This window comes from Apteryx mantelli, chromosome 1 (genome assembly GCF_036417845.1).
Source record: "Apteryx mantelli isolate bAptMan1 chromosome 1, bAptMan1.hap1, whole genome shotgun sequence".
Taxonomy (NCBI): Eukaryota; Metazoa; Chordata; class Aves; order Apterygiformes; family Apterygidae; genus Apteryx; species Apteryx mantelli.
This window is the reverse complement of record NC_089978.1, coordinates 146,996,130-147,010,507: the sequence shown is the minus strand read 5'-3', so window position 1 is coordinate 147,010,507 and position 14,378 is coordinate 146,996,130. Positions and strand designations below refer to the sequence as shown.

The window sequence follows — 14,378 nt, the reverse complement described above, 5'->3', positions numbered from 1 at the left end:
CAAAGAAAAAGTGAAAGGAAGGAAAAGGAAAGGATATTCTTTGCGTGCATATGAAATCAGTTATTTCCAATAGTTTTGCCCAAGTAGGATGCGCTTTTGGAGACTGTCTGCAAAAACTGCATCAAACAAACAGGTCAGCCCCCCCATGACCAGTGTCTCCCACTGCATTTGTAGCAGTATAATGTACTTAACTCTCAAAGCCCAGCCCAGGAGGTGCCACAGCCGGAAACGGTGACCCCGATACTGCAGATACCCACCCGAGTGATCTGATGCATTTGCACTCAGCATCTGGCTAGTAGCTAAAGGAACTGTTTTAGATTCTGCTTTTTCAGACTGGAGCTAGTCGTCTGCTTAATTTTATGCACAAATGTTTAGCTAATTGCCAAATATGACTGGGGCTTTGAGCCTGCATCTTCTCTAACTGCTGGGTGTTTGGTATTAAAAAAGGATAGTGCAAGAAAAGTTTCTTCATCTGTTTGAAGTTGAGCACATGCGTGCGTTCTTCAGGATAGCTATCTTCAACAAGTGGATTAGAGTGCCTTTCAGATGTGCCTTCTAAACTTTTAAAAGCCTGAATATGCTTAAAAGCTTCCTGACTGCAGCAAGCCTGTGAAGTGTTTCTATCCTTCTCTAGATTACAGAGAGAAGTAATGTTATGTGTTCCATACAAATTTCATGCTGTATGTCATTCCCTCAAGCAATACACAGAAAACTTCAGAAACCTCCTTACTGTACACACACACATTGCTTGGGTGTAGAGGAGTTAATCTGACACAATGAATTCTGGAGCACTTTGCTTCATTAAAATCTAAATTTAGACCTTTTCATAAAGTTGATGTACTGTTTATTCTTCCTACTACAAATCCTATGACTTCGGAAAAAAAGCTGCAATTTCCAAGAATGCAAGTTTCCATCAAACACAAGAAGCTGAGAAATTGCCAAAATTGTAAACCTCGACCTGTGGGAAAAAGAATGAACTTCTGTGATTTCACTGTTTATTTTTCAACATTGTGCATAATTTCTTCTATACCCATCTTATATGCCAATACGCATCTGTCAATGCGCATTATACCAGCTGAGCATTATAAGCGGTCTGACTCTGTGCCATCCAAGTTAACAGGAGTTTTGTACTGTTAAAAGGAACTTTTTTTTTCCCTTTTTCAGAAACAGTAATTAAGTTTGTCAAAAGCCACAAAGGCCATGCGATTCTGGCTTTGGTCCTCTGAACAATTATGCACATGCTTAGTTTTCTGCCTGTGAGTTTTCTCAGTGAGATCTGAGGTAAGATAAAGTTTAAAAGGCGAAACCTTTGGCTTACTGGATCAAGCAAGCAAGCGCACTGCAGCCCTGCTGCAGTCGGTTGCTTTGTATATTGGCGCAGGGCCAGTGCTCCACAGGGGTGGTGCAAGCAATGGGTATGAGCACCTTGCCCTCCATATGCATCCTGGCCTGGCGGATCCAAAACAAGTATGAAAACAAAACAAAAAACAAAACAAAACGAAACAAAAAAGCAGGCTTGGAAGTTTGCTGGATCAAGCCTAAACTGCTAGCAGTGCCTGCAGCACACTGAATCTCCTGATCATCCGATCTGCCACAAGTACCCAGGTCTTTTCACATAGGGCAATGTGTGTGTGTGAGCATGTGCATGTGTGCGAGTGTGTGTGTGCATGTGTGAGTGAATGCATGTCTGAGTGTGCATGTGAGTGCATGTGTGTGTGCATGCATAAGTGTGCATGTGTGCATGTGCTTGCATGCATGTGTGCGCATGCATGTGTGAGTGCATGAGTGTGTGTGTACATGTGTGTGAGAGTGCACACATGTGTTTTTAGTGTGTATGTAAGCATGAGTGTGTGAGTGTGTAAGCTGGAGTGTATGTGTGCATGCATGTGTGTGTCAGTGCATGTGTGCATGTGCATGCATGTGTGAGTGTGCATATGTGACAGTGTGAGTGCATGAGTGTGTGAGTGCTTAGTGTGTGTGTATGTGCGTGTGTGTGCATGCATGTGTTTTTAGTGTGTATGCAAGCATGAGTGTGTGTGCGTGTAAGCCTGTGTGTGTGCATGCATGCGTGTGTGTCAGTGCACGTGTGTGTGTGCATGCGTGTGCATGTGCGAGAGAGTGAGTGCACGAGTGTGTGTGTGGTTTGAGTGTGTGTGTGTGAGTGTGTGTGCACGCCGGGGTGTTCGCGCCGGGGCCGGGGCCGCCCGCGCCCCCGCGTTAGCGCCCGCGCGGGCCGGGCCGGGCCGGGCCGGGCCGGGCGCGGGCGGCGGCGGCGGCGGCAGCGCGGCCCCCCCGCTCCGCCCCGCCGCTCCCGCCGCTCCCGCCGCGGCGCTCCGGTGAGTGGCCGCGGGGCCGGTCCCCGCGGGGGCTGCGGGGGGACGCGCCGGGTCAGGCAGCCCCTTCGCTGCGCCGGCGGCCGAAAGCCGTGGGGAGCGCCGCTCCCGCTTTCGGGAGCCCTCCGTCCCTCGCCTGGGGACAAAGCCTGGGAAAAAGGGAGGGTTTCTCCGCCTCATCCCGGAGAGCAAGGAGGGCCGGGGAAGGGAAGGCCGGGCGCCTGCTCCGAGCAGTCCTCTTTCCTGCCTCTCGAGCTGACAGCGCAGCTGCGGCGTGCGATGCTTTCGGGGCACCGGGCAGCGGCTTTTCGGCGGGGCTCCCGGCTGCGCTGCGGGGCTGCAGCCGGAAGAAATGACTCCCCGAGGTCTCTCCACAGTCTAGCCGTGGTCTAAAACAGAGAAGTCTGATGCTGCCGGCCCTGAAGTATGCGAATAACTGAGTGCTTGGTGTTGCAGCACTCGCCTGGCACAGCTATTTTGTGGAGAAACAGCCCGAGGAACCGACCTGTCATCATATGGCACGTTACTTCAGACCAAGTTTGCGAGATTTATTCTGCAGCCTCCCTCGCTCCAAGAAGTGTCAAAATAGCACGTTTTGTTTCTGTTGGGAGCTGATACCAATTGCTCATATAAAAATCACGTTCTGAAATAGTGAGGGCACTGCAGAATAATCACACAGCAACATTTAATGTAATGGTTGTTGGTACAGGGGTACCAAGGGCTTCTTGCCGTGATGCAGAGGTGGCAAATCTAACCACGTTCTCTCTTTTCACAGGGTACAGAGTGAGACCTGCAAAGACACGCTAGAGGGACCATCCCCCACTTAGCATCTTGCTAGGTGGACTATGGTGGCAGGAAGATGCTGGCTCGGAAGAGTATTATTCCTGAAGAGTATGTGTTGGCACGGATTGCTGCGGAGAACCTGCGCAAGCCGCGGATCCGGGACCGGCCGCGCAAAGCCCGCTTCATCGCCAAGAACGGGGCATGCAACCTGGCGCACAAGAACATCCGCGAGCAGGGACGGTTCTTGCAAGACATTTTCACCACCTTGGTGGACCTGAAGTGGCGTCACACGCTGGTCATCTTTACTATGTCCTTCTTGTGCAGCTGGTTGCTCTTTGCCATGATGTGGTGGCTGGTGGCTTTTGCTCACGGGGACATGGATGCAAGCATTGAGTGCACTACAAACAGCACCAAGTGGACACCGTGCGTGACATGTGTCAGGTAAAGTGCAGTAGGTGAGATGAAGAAAGGGGGGAACGGAGCTGCCTGGGGGTCCTGCCAATGCCTAAAATGCAGCTTTTGGTTTAAATGAACCAGTGGATGAAACAGCTGAAAAGTGCAGTGTTTTCCTCTAGATTAGATAAATTCAGCAAGCCTTCCAGGCTTGGAAAATATTGTACTGTAGATTTCTTTGGTTCCTTACAGGATCTGAAAGAGAGGGAGACCTGCTGCTTTTCATGTGTCTCCACACTCTGTGGGTAGCATACCTTGCTGTGGAGATAAGAGTCTGCTGCGAGAGTGGGTGTGTGTTGTGTGTACTGTAAAGTAGTCTATGGGAGCAGGATTGCCCTGAGTGCGGCACCAGCCTCTCCCCATGTCAGCGAAAGGTGGTCTGCCTCAAGACCAGTGCCCCAGAGGCAGGACACCTGCCACCAGCCTCGGTGAGGGCTAGGGAGCAAAGTGCCTTTTCGGGAAACTAGTCTTCTTTAAAAATGACTTTTGCTAGACAGCCAAATATGGGGGTGCTCCAAAATTATGGGCCCTTGATGAACCCATAGGCCAGCAGTTTGATGGAGGAACAAATTCTGCGATGTTTCCGATATATCAGACAGGAGGTCTGTGGTGAAATCTTTAGGGGCTACTAGGTTAAATGCCACCTGTTAAAGAAAAGTATTTTCCCCTCAACTCCCAAAGCCATGATAATTTTCAAGGCACTGATAAAGTGACATGTGCATAAACAGAATAGTGAGTATTTGTTAATTGGACTTGGGGGTAAGCAGTAAGATTGCTCTGTCACCTAGCAGTAAAATTGCTTTTTATAGCACGAGTTCTTTAAGCAGAAAAATCCTGATCCTGTGTTGCCCCGACTGTCTCGGAGCAGCTGCCTTTGCACGTTGCAGGGCTGCAAGGGCCTCTGTGAGGGGCTGCAGGGTGAGGAGTGGGGCTGAGGCAATTTGGGTGTCCACGGCTCTTTTCTCCTTTCTGTTACATGTCGTTCTGAGGCACCTCGCCAAGTTTGAAGTGATATTGCATCTGGCTGGTGAGGGAGCTGAGATTTCATTCTCCCTTTGCTTTGACACTTTTTTTGCTATATGGGGATTTTCCAAGCACGAGTAATCGTCAATAATTAGGGGCATTTGGAGCCGGGGGAAGAAGAGGGTGTTGTTGATTTGTGTCTTTTCCAGTAACTGGCCACAAGCAATCGCCTCTGAAATGAGGTGTTATAGCCCAGTTTGCGCCGCTGGGGAAGTCCTGTGGGGTTCCCGCAGTGTTTCTGGTGTATCGCTCCTGGAGGGAAGGTGTGGGATTTGCCCAACCCAACTGAGCAGGTAGCTGCCCTCTGCCAGCTCTCCGGGATCGGTGGGAGGGGTATGAATAAAGAGAGCAAATGAGGAATTAGTGTAACTTTTTATTTTAACCCATGACACGGAACACATGCTGCTGTCCGGTGCTAGTACCTGTGGTGGTTCAGCCAACAGCTACTCAAGCATCTATTTTCAAGTCATGAAAAACCTTTTGCCTTCACAGTGAAATACTTTATCTTGCTAAATCTGGCTACCAGTTTTGACAAAGTCATGAAATAACAATGCGACTGCTAATATTTTTAACAATAATGAGTCACTGGATGTGAAAGAATATTTAGTATTGTACCAATATGCACAAAATAATGGCAAATATTTTTAAATTTACTTCTCTGCGGTTTAGACCCATGGATATTTTAGGAGAGCTTTCTTGGGTAGGTCCCATTATAGAGTTATGGGACACCTAGTTTTGGAAATTTTAACCAGCACATAGAACTTGCACAGCACTTGAATTTCCAAAACACTGTGGAATTCCTAAGTCTCACAGCAATTTTGCCACACAAAGAAATTAATATCCAAAGAGGAGACTGGTTGCAGATCTCTAAAGCAACAGACCTGGGGATAGAGTGATTTGGAGTTTCTGGCTCCCACTTCACATGTTCAAAATGTTAGAAAAACTTGCTTCTTCAGTTGTAGAACTTCCACTGAAGAAAGGCGGACTCTCATTTCTTTTTCTCTCTTTTTTTTAAGGAGTGTCGTTAAGGGAAATCTGACTAGCTCCACAGAGCTTTTCGAATAGTGAATTAATTTTCAGCCAGAAGCCTCATTCTGCATGGAACTGAATATTCATTAACAAAGAAATCATTCCATTAATTCTATTAATCAACTCCTTCATCCCTGATTTCTTCACAGTGAAGTGCAAAAATAAACCCCTCAGTACAAGGGAGTCTGCCAAAGATTAAAACAAATAGGAAAGAAAAAAAAGATACAGTTCATTCAAAGACATCTCCGCAGAGACGGGGTGGTTGTCTGAAAGACGAATTTTCTCTTTCTACAGAAAATTGTGCTATTCTAACTTTGCTTCATTACCCTGGGTTCACTGAAAATATGGTTAGAAAAAAAAAAAGAAAAGTTAATATAAAATAGATTCTTTCAAAACCACTGAATGGTTTAGAACAGTATTTATGGAAAGGATATACATTTTTCGTAGGTAAAGCCATGTTATGCGTGAAGATGCTTCACGCATAGGTTGGTGCACTGCACCCCATAAAAAGGGTGACTGTCATATCAGTTCATATGAGAACCCATGTGCTGCATGTCTTGTAGGTGAACCCTGAGATACTGATTTTGGACATGAGACATTGGTGAGTGTCATCCTCTGTGTCCAATTAAACAAGGAAATGAAATACCTGGTGTATACAGGGGAGTTGATATCATGCTTTAATATAAAGAAGGTGGTAGTTTGTGTTTGAACCCTTTGTGGAAAATGTGTTTGGAAAGATTGCGGACAGCATCCTCTGATGTCCAGCACTGTAATGCATGAGGGCCATTTGAGTTAACTCACACTTCTACATCCCATTTATGTGTTGAAATTTTCCAGCTGGTCTTCCCATGGCAGCGAACTAAACCAAAACTTTGGGTCACAGCATTGTCCTCCTACCAGGATGCACAGAGGGGGAATGTGGAGGCCACTGCCCTCCTTCTGCAGCCTGACCCTGCAGGGTTTAGTCACAAGGAGAGCAAGGATTTCAGAGGTTGCACAGATCTAGGAATTTCCCCTTTCCCGTTAAAGGGGTTCACAACACAGAAAGGCAGGTAGTATAAATGAAATGCAGCAGTTTTCCCAGTTTCCTAGGCTGGTGGAAGAATCTCTGTGTGCTAGCCAACTGCTCACATATCTCCAAACCTCCAGGCCCACCTAGATCTTCTTGGGATGGAAAAGATGGAAGGTCATGGCCAGTGTTAGATCACTGTCCACTAACCTGGTGAGGAGTATGTGTTATTGAGCAGTGGGTCTCCTGAGCTTCCGAGACTCACCTAGTGTTACAGCTGGTCTTTTAGGAGCTCAGGTTCTCAAGTCTTCCCTCTCACCATTAGATGCTGCACTGATCATGCAAACACTGAGTCAACGAGTGTGCAATGCTTTCACTGACATTAACAGGAGTCTTAAGCATACCAGGACTGTACAAATAGGCTCTAAAGTTTGTTTCTGGAAAGTGTACGCTAGGAACTTCTCAGTTTGTGTTCAACGGACTTAGAGGTAACTTTGTACAATCTTCTTCTCCAGGTCTTTCACTTCTGCTTTCCTCTTCTCCATTGAAGTTCAGGTGACCATTGGTTTTGGGGGCAGGATGATGACAGAAGAATGTCCCTTGGCCATCACAGTCTTGATTCTGCAGAACATTGTGGGTCTGATCATCAACGCCGTCATGCTGGGCTGCATATTCATGAAAACTGCGCAAGCTCACAGGCGGGCAGAGACCTTGATTTTCAGTCGGCAGGCAGTCATTGCCGTTCGAAACGGCAAGCTTTGCTTCATGTTTCGAGTGGGAGACCTGAGGAAGAGCATGATCATTAGTGCCTCCGTGAGAATCCAGGTTGTGAGGAAGACAACTACCCCTGAAGGAGAAGTCATACCCATTCACCAAGTAGATATCCCTGTGGATAACCCCATTGAAAGCAACAATATTTTCCTTGTGGCTCCCTTAATCATTTGTCATGTCATAGACAAGCGGAGTCCTCTTTATGAAATCTCTGCTGCTGACTTGGCTCTCCAAGATCTGGAGCTCATAGTGGTACTTGAAGGAGTTGTCGAAACTACTGGCATCACAACGCAGGCAAGAACCTCCTACATAGCAGAGGAGATCCTATGGGGTCACCGCTTTGTGCCCATTGTCACTGAAGAGGAAGGTGTATATGCAGTCGACTACTCCAAATTTGGCAACACCGTCAAAGTCGCAGCACCGCGTTGCAGCGCTCGAGAGCTCGATGAGAAGCCGTCAATTCTCATCCAGACCCTCCAAAAGAGCGAGCTGTCCCACCAAAACTCCCTGCGGAAACGCAACTCCATGAGGAGAAACAACTCCATACGGAGGAGCAACTCCATGAGGAGAACCAATCCCTCCCTCATTGTGCCCAAAGTACAGTTTATAACGCCCGAGGGGAGCCAGAGTGCCTCTGAAACATGATATTCAGTTTTATGCAAGGTTGGGGGGCTTCAAAAGGCGGAAGCACCCATAGTGTTTTGTTTAAATTTTCTTTTACTTAAGAAAACGAGAATATGATGCAGAACAGAACTCTACAGGAACTATTTATTCTACTACTTACTGAAAGCACCACCTAATGGCATTAGGAAACACTTTAGCACTTAGTGTATGAATTAATAAAAAATGGCACATACACTAAAGAAAACACCATTCACTCATGTAATATAGCATGTATTTATAGATGTTTTAATGGCAGGCTAATTTTAAAAATCATATTTTTCTTATCAAGGGACTCTTTCCTATCTTTTTTTGCTCGCTGTCACAAAATGTGTTTTTTTCTATGTAACTGGGTGACCCATCTCCAGGCAGAAGTGAGTGCATTTTCAAAACTGCTGCGTATCAACAACTCCCACAGACTATGTGGGAATTATTTGGATATCTATCTTTTTGGGCTGAATTCCTTGTTCCCTGGAAATGAGTAGCTACATTCCTCAGTGATTTCACTGGAGAAGAGCCAGGATTTTACCTTCAGCTTTGCACATCTTTTGTTTCCATTGGTTTATGGCGAAGTCATTGCGAGGGAATTTCAAGTCAGCTGAACCAGACTGACCTTATTTGGGAGAGCTGAGCTCCGCTATGGTGCCCTTGTGTACTGCACCCGGAGGGCAAGATGCACTGCTGGAGTACAATGTGCGTTTGCAATGCCACTGCAACTAAAGATGAGACACTCAAGTCTGCCCTGCTGCCAGATGAGTATCCATTTCACTAAATTGTTCAAGTCGAATATAACACACCATTTTAACGTTCTCTTCATAACAGTGGAAGACCAGATGCTGTCTTTCTTTCTCTTACAGATTAACACACTGAAGGCGATGACTGTACTCCCTTTGCTTACATTACTTTTTGTAGGATTAAGGTTGTTTGCTTTAGTAGAAGGTTACTCTTTCACCAGTGGGAACTCACCAATGGGTGTAAGAGGTAATCATGCCTATAATTTTAAAGATAATATTTTCAAAACTATCTGAATATTTTCAGAGGTACTTGGGTACTGCTGCCAAATTATTATTTTTCAGTGCTGTCTCACTTGTGTTTTTGTGTAATAGGGCATTGATAATTGACAAAAAATAGCTTTTCTCTTCAGATTAAAATGGGCATTTATTATCTAGAGCCACCACAAAAATGTTACCAGAAGTCTTTCTACAAGTTTAAATGTCTGATAAATAATTGTATCACACAATGCTAAATTGAGGCACACTTTTTCCCAGAGGCACGCTTTTTTCCCCTCTGAATAGGAAGTATAGTTATGGACAAATTACTGCTTATGTTTCTTACGGGAGTTGCCTTATTATGTCTCTGGTTCAAGAATATTATTATTGCTGTGTTGCTGGCTTCTCGGAGTCATCCAACCATCTAAATACTTCTGTAATTTTAAATATCTGCTTATTCCTATCAGATAAAAGAGTCAAAAGCAATGCTGGAGTCCAAGTCTCAGTAGAAGTCAGCTTATCAGCACTTCTGTGGACCAGCTGCAGGCTTCATGCATTGAAGGGTTGTGGCGTTAAGAGGTGTTGCTGTGTAGTACAGACTCTGCATATGGAGCAGGTGCTCTCCAGAATGTAACAACTGACAAAATATTTCATCTGAAGCAATAGCAGAAACTGCAGTTGCTGCTAAAAGTGTTCGTTCCCTTGTCCGTCTGTTAGCTTTCTCGGAGGATGGCTAGTGAATATGTGCAGATGTTAAGCTGTCCTTTGTGTTTCCAAACAATGAACATCTGTAGCTTCCAAGAAGAGTCAAATCAGAGCATATGCAATTTGTCTCTGGCCTCCATTTCCAGGGCTGTGAGTTTCTTTGAGGGGGGTTGTTTGCTCATGTGTATGAAGCAGCTGAAATATGGTTAAGACAGATGTTGTACAAAAGCAAATCTTCTAAAAAATAAAAAAGTGCCAACAATGATTTATTCTCTCTTTGATTTTTCCCCCCATTTCTTTCCTTTTTTTTCCTTCTGTTCTCCATTCATTCTTCTCTGCACTTATTTCTTCTTCTCTCCAAGCATTTCCAGGGTTCCTTTGGGTAATATGTTGGTATTATTTCAGTACTCTCTCAATATTCCAGCTGAGTTCTCTTTCCCACGACCCTTTCCTCATTTTCTTCCAAAGCACATTTTTCCCTCCAATTTTTCTTTTTCCTCTCATCTTTTTCTCTATTTTACATCTAGCACACTCTCTCTCCTTTCCATATTGATATTATTGCGATACTGATATCGTTGGGCTAAAACTAAGGTACCTCAGTCATATGCGAGCATACCAAACAGCTGTGCGAGACAGACCCTGACCAGAGGTGTGTGTCATTAATTTCATGGCTGTTTCTGCTTCAGTCCTGCTCCCCGCAGGCTGCCTTGCGGTGTCCCCCCTCTCTGCGGTGACAGATATGATGTGCACCCAGGCAGATACTCTGCATGGCAGCAGTATGCCCTGGGAGTAAGTTGGCAGGAGAGAGCAAATATCATTGTCCCAGCCCTCATCTCGGTGCAATGATCTACCGAAAGCCCCTTTCTTGAGCGATGAACACCATCATGGATGAGGCAGGGCCGAAAGAGCAGCCTGGGTGAGCTGGTGCGCCACAGAAAGAGGAAGGGATGTTTTGGGGCCGGCACTGAAGGATGGGTTTCAGCCCTGCCTTCACAGCCTGGGACCTGCTGAGAGGCAATGAGGCGGCCCCACCGCATTTCAAAATGTTTAATTACTTATTGTCCCCGGCAACTTTACCCACTGAGAGAGGCTTTGTTTGAAATTTGAAATTTTCTGTATTTAAACTGGACCGTCAGGTTAAAAATTATGAATGAGATTTGTACCACATAGTGCCGACAGTTACATTCTGGCACCCGTGTCCGGATGTGAATAAACAAGATTTTCAACAATGCTGAGCATCCAGCAGCTACATTTGAAGCCCCTTCTTTTGAAGGTCTCATTAGTGTCCTACACAACAATTTGGAAACATGACTTTTGAGTTGTCTGACTACTCTCCCTTCACACGTCTCTGAATTATTTGTGTCCCTACCATTATCATCCCCTAGTAGCATGGTGTAACGCAAAGTGAGGTATTTGACATTGCTTATTCTGTGCATTTAATATGCATTGGGTCTTCAAACAGTCCATCAGGCAGATCTCCCTGTTGTTAGTGTGGCCTTCAGTAGGGAGCAAAACGATTTCCAAAGAGTAGAAAAGTGATTATAAAATCTTTTGGGAACAGGTGCAATGTGTGGGACTGCATTTTACTTTTTCTGTCTAGCCTTAACTTAAAGAACTTCTCTGTTTTAAATGGTAACAGACAGGGAGAGCCTTTGCCCAGGACATTCACAGTTACCGTCGTGAAGACATAAGGAGCAAACAAGCACAGACTTTACGAGGTATATACAGTTTAATGCATCAGGGTTTAAGCCAACCTCTGAGTAATAGAATTTGGATGAGATTTTCCCTGTTGGCGGGTTATTCTGTAACTGTCACCTTCACGTTTTCTTGCACTATCTTTTAAAACATCTGGTGAGAGCCGCTGTCAGGAGCAGGCTGGTGGAGCTGCCGGGCTGTGGCTCAGAGCCAGGCGGATAAATCGGACAGCTTGACTGCGGCCGGAGGGGTTGGCAAGCGACTCACTCGTGTGCTGCTCCTTCCCTCTTGTCTGGGATAAGGTCCTCAATGTTTCCCAGCAATCACTGCGTGCCGGAGGGCCCAGGCATCTCTGGAGCCTCACCAGGTCGCACAGCGGGCACCGAACGCCCTGGAGGCTGCTTGGAGGCCTCTAAGTCCGGCTCCAGGGAGGATCTGAGGAGAGCATGTGTTCCCCTAGGGGGAACATATACATTCCTCACGTATTCAATGGGCCGTTGCCTTAACATCATATCTTACCATAGTCTATCAGATCATTTCAGAGGCACGACACGTGACTTATCTCACAGCCATCTTGAAGGTGTTTCACAGAAGCACAGCACCTTACTCAGTGTTGCATAAAGTTCAGGCAAAGCCTTAAGCTTTTGCTTTTCCATCTGGAAAGCTGTATTCACAAACCATTCTTGCTGACTGAAAAAAAACATTGGCAATTTTGCATATCTTTTCTTCCTTCAGAAACTTAAGACTGAGGACATTTTGTGAAAATAGTTTCCAAGCTGTCTAACAATTATTATTGCAAATGATTGTTGACGCAAGCTGAAAAAGTTGTTGGTACAAGACCAGAAAGGAACTTTGACTGGAGAAAAACATTAGATATCATATGATGAAAGGAACAAAACTTTCAATATTTCTGACAAATGATATTCTCTGAGGAGCCTGATATTTTCAAAGCATTGGTAGGGATTTGGAAGGTGCCATCAAGCAATAAATCACATCCTGCTAGCCTCTGATTTTGTGCTGTACTATCATTAGCAACATTGCACGGCATCCCACAGGCCTCTCCTTGTGGCGCTGGGGATTCGCGGTGGGCTGGGAGGTAGCCGAGGCCAGGAGCATTGACTCCTGTCTGTTGCTGGTCACATGGGAGCTGCTGTGTCCAGTTTCTGAAGGGGCCTGTGCTGAGGCTTGCAGACCCAGCCCCATGCATGGGAAACCCACTCACCACCCCGCAGTGGTGAAATGTCCCCAGGGACGATGGGGAAGGGCTGCGTTCCCCTGAGCTCTTTTGACAACACACTTTAAAGGAAGGTATCCTTCCTCATAAGCAGCAGACGAGGGAAATCCTTGCTGTGTATAACGAATGGGTGTGAAAAAGTGAAATGGCAGAGTAAATCCTTTCTTCTGTAAACCTGATTTCCTCATCTGGGGTGTTTGCATAGCCAGGTGAGAGTTAACTTTTTCTCCTCTAAATGCTTACATTAAAATATATTATCCATGTAGGTATGTTTACGTCACATCCAGACTAATCTGAGCTGATAGGCAAGAATTTCTAATACCCCTAGCATATTAATAATACTTCTCCTCCCTATCTCTCTGAATTATGTTTCCTGTTTTCCTTTAAGAATTCTTCAGACTAGAGAAAAAGAAGATTTCTCATGTGATAACTAGCCAGTAAGATAACATGTGGTCTCACATTCCTTTATTGGACAATGTAGAGCGATTCAGGAGATCAGACTGAAAGACCTAGTGGTCCCTTCTGCCCTCCAGACTTCTGACTAGAGGGAGTTAATGAGTTTTGGTCAAGGGAAAGGCTTCCTCTGATTCAAAAGTCTTAAATTAAGCTCTGCCTGAGGAAAGAAACATGAGAAACAACCTCAGGGTTAGGTATCACCAAACTGCTTATTTATTTTGACAAACATTTCAGTGCTGATTACTGATCCTTCAAACAATAATAACAAATGCCCCTGGGGATAGTTTGTAAAAACTAGCATATCTTATCATTATAGGCATTCTTTTTGCATCCTACTGTTGTTAAATTTTGGCTTAGTAGCAGGGCTGAGAAAACCAGCTTCTGTGTGGGCCAAAGTGAAATTACCATGTTTTTTGGTTTTACAAGCTGAGTTCTCCTGCACGAATTGTGCAGAAATTGAGGAACAACACTGGAGTGACTGCAAAGGGCTGTCATGATTTGGGGCTCAGTGTCTTCATCACCCATGGAGCATCGCTGCTCTCCTCAAGTGCTATTTTTGTAACTGCAATAGCCATGAAAATTAATTGCATCCTTCCGTGGCGCAGCCTCATTATTCTTCAGGGTATATTTTTTGATGTTAGGTCTTTGATTTGGGGTGATCTGGTTTGGCCTGTCAAAATGTGGCTGCTTCTGCAAACTGTCACAGTTTTTAGATTCAGCCAAGTCCAGAATTTAAAGCAAAATTGAAGGGCTGCAACACCCATTGAATGAATGAAACACTGATGAGTTTCAGGGAGAGCAAGTGATAATTACTAGCCCCTTGGGTGGTCACTTTTACACCTCACAGCATTTCAAAAATATATTAAATAATAAAAGACATTCTGTGCTCAGCCTCTTCCAGTGTTTCTAAATTGTGGTATAAACAGATACTATTCCTGGGAGAGCAAATTAAATTGCTTGTGATGTGTTATTTTTTCCACATACAAAACCCCACCATATTCTCTAAATCTTTGGTGTTAAATTAAGAGAGTAATAAGATTTCTGAATCAGATCTGTCCTTATAGTTAGCTGTTTTGTACTGCCCATAGACCACCAGGAAAGATGGAATGCAAGTCTGAATGTGCTTTTGGAAATATTTAATTTAAGCTAATTTTTAAGCTTCGATTATATTGGTATTAAGTATGTCATTAGCAGTCATGTTTGTTTTTTTTCCTTCAGGGACAACAATCTGTTCAAAT

General features: G+C 45.0%; 1 protein-coding gene across 1 annotated transcript; it reads left to right on the top strand.

Moving 5' to 3' along the window:
* Nucleotides 1-2,521: 2,521 nt before the first annotated feature.
* On the top strand, nt 2,522-10,017 carry KCNJ8 (potassium inwardly rectifying channel subfamily J member 8). The gene is given in 4 exon segments (XM_067306008.1): nt 2,522-2,851; nt 3,109-3,557; nt 7,146-7,893; nt 7,896-10,017. Coding segments are annotated over 3 exon segments (1,257 nt in total). The 5' UTR covers nt 2,522-2,851; nt 3,109-3,192; the 3' UTR covers nt 8,040-10,017.
* Nucleotides 10,018-14,378: the final 4,361 nt, after the last annotated feature.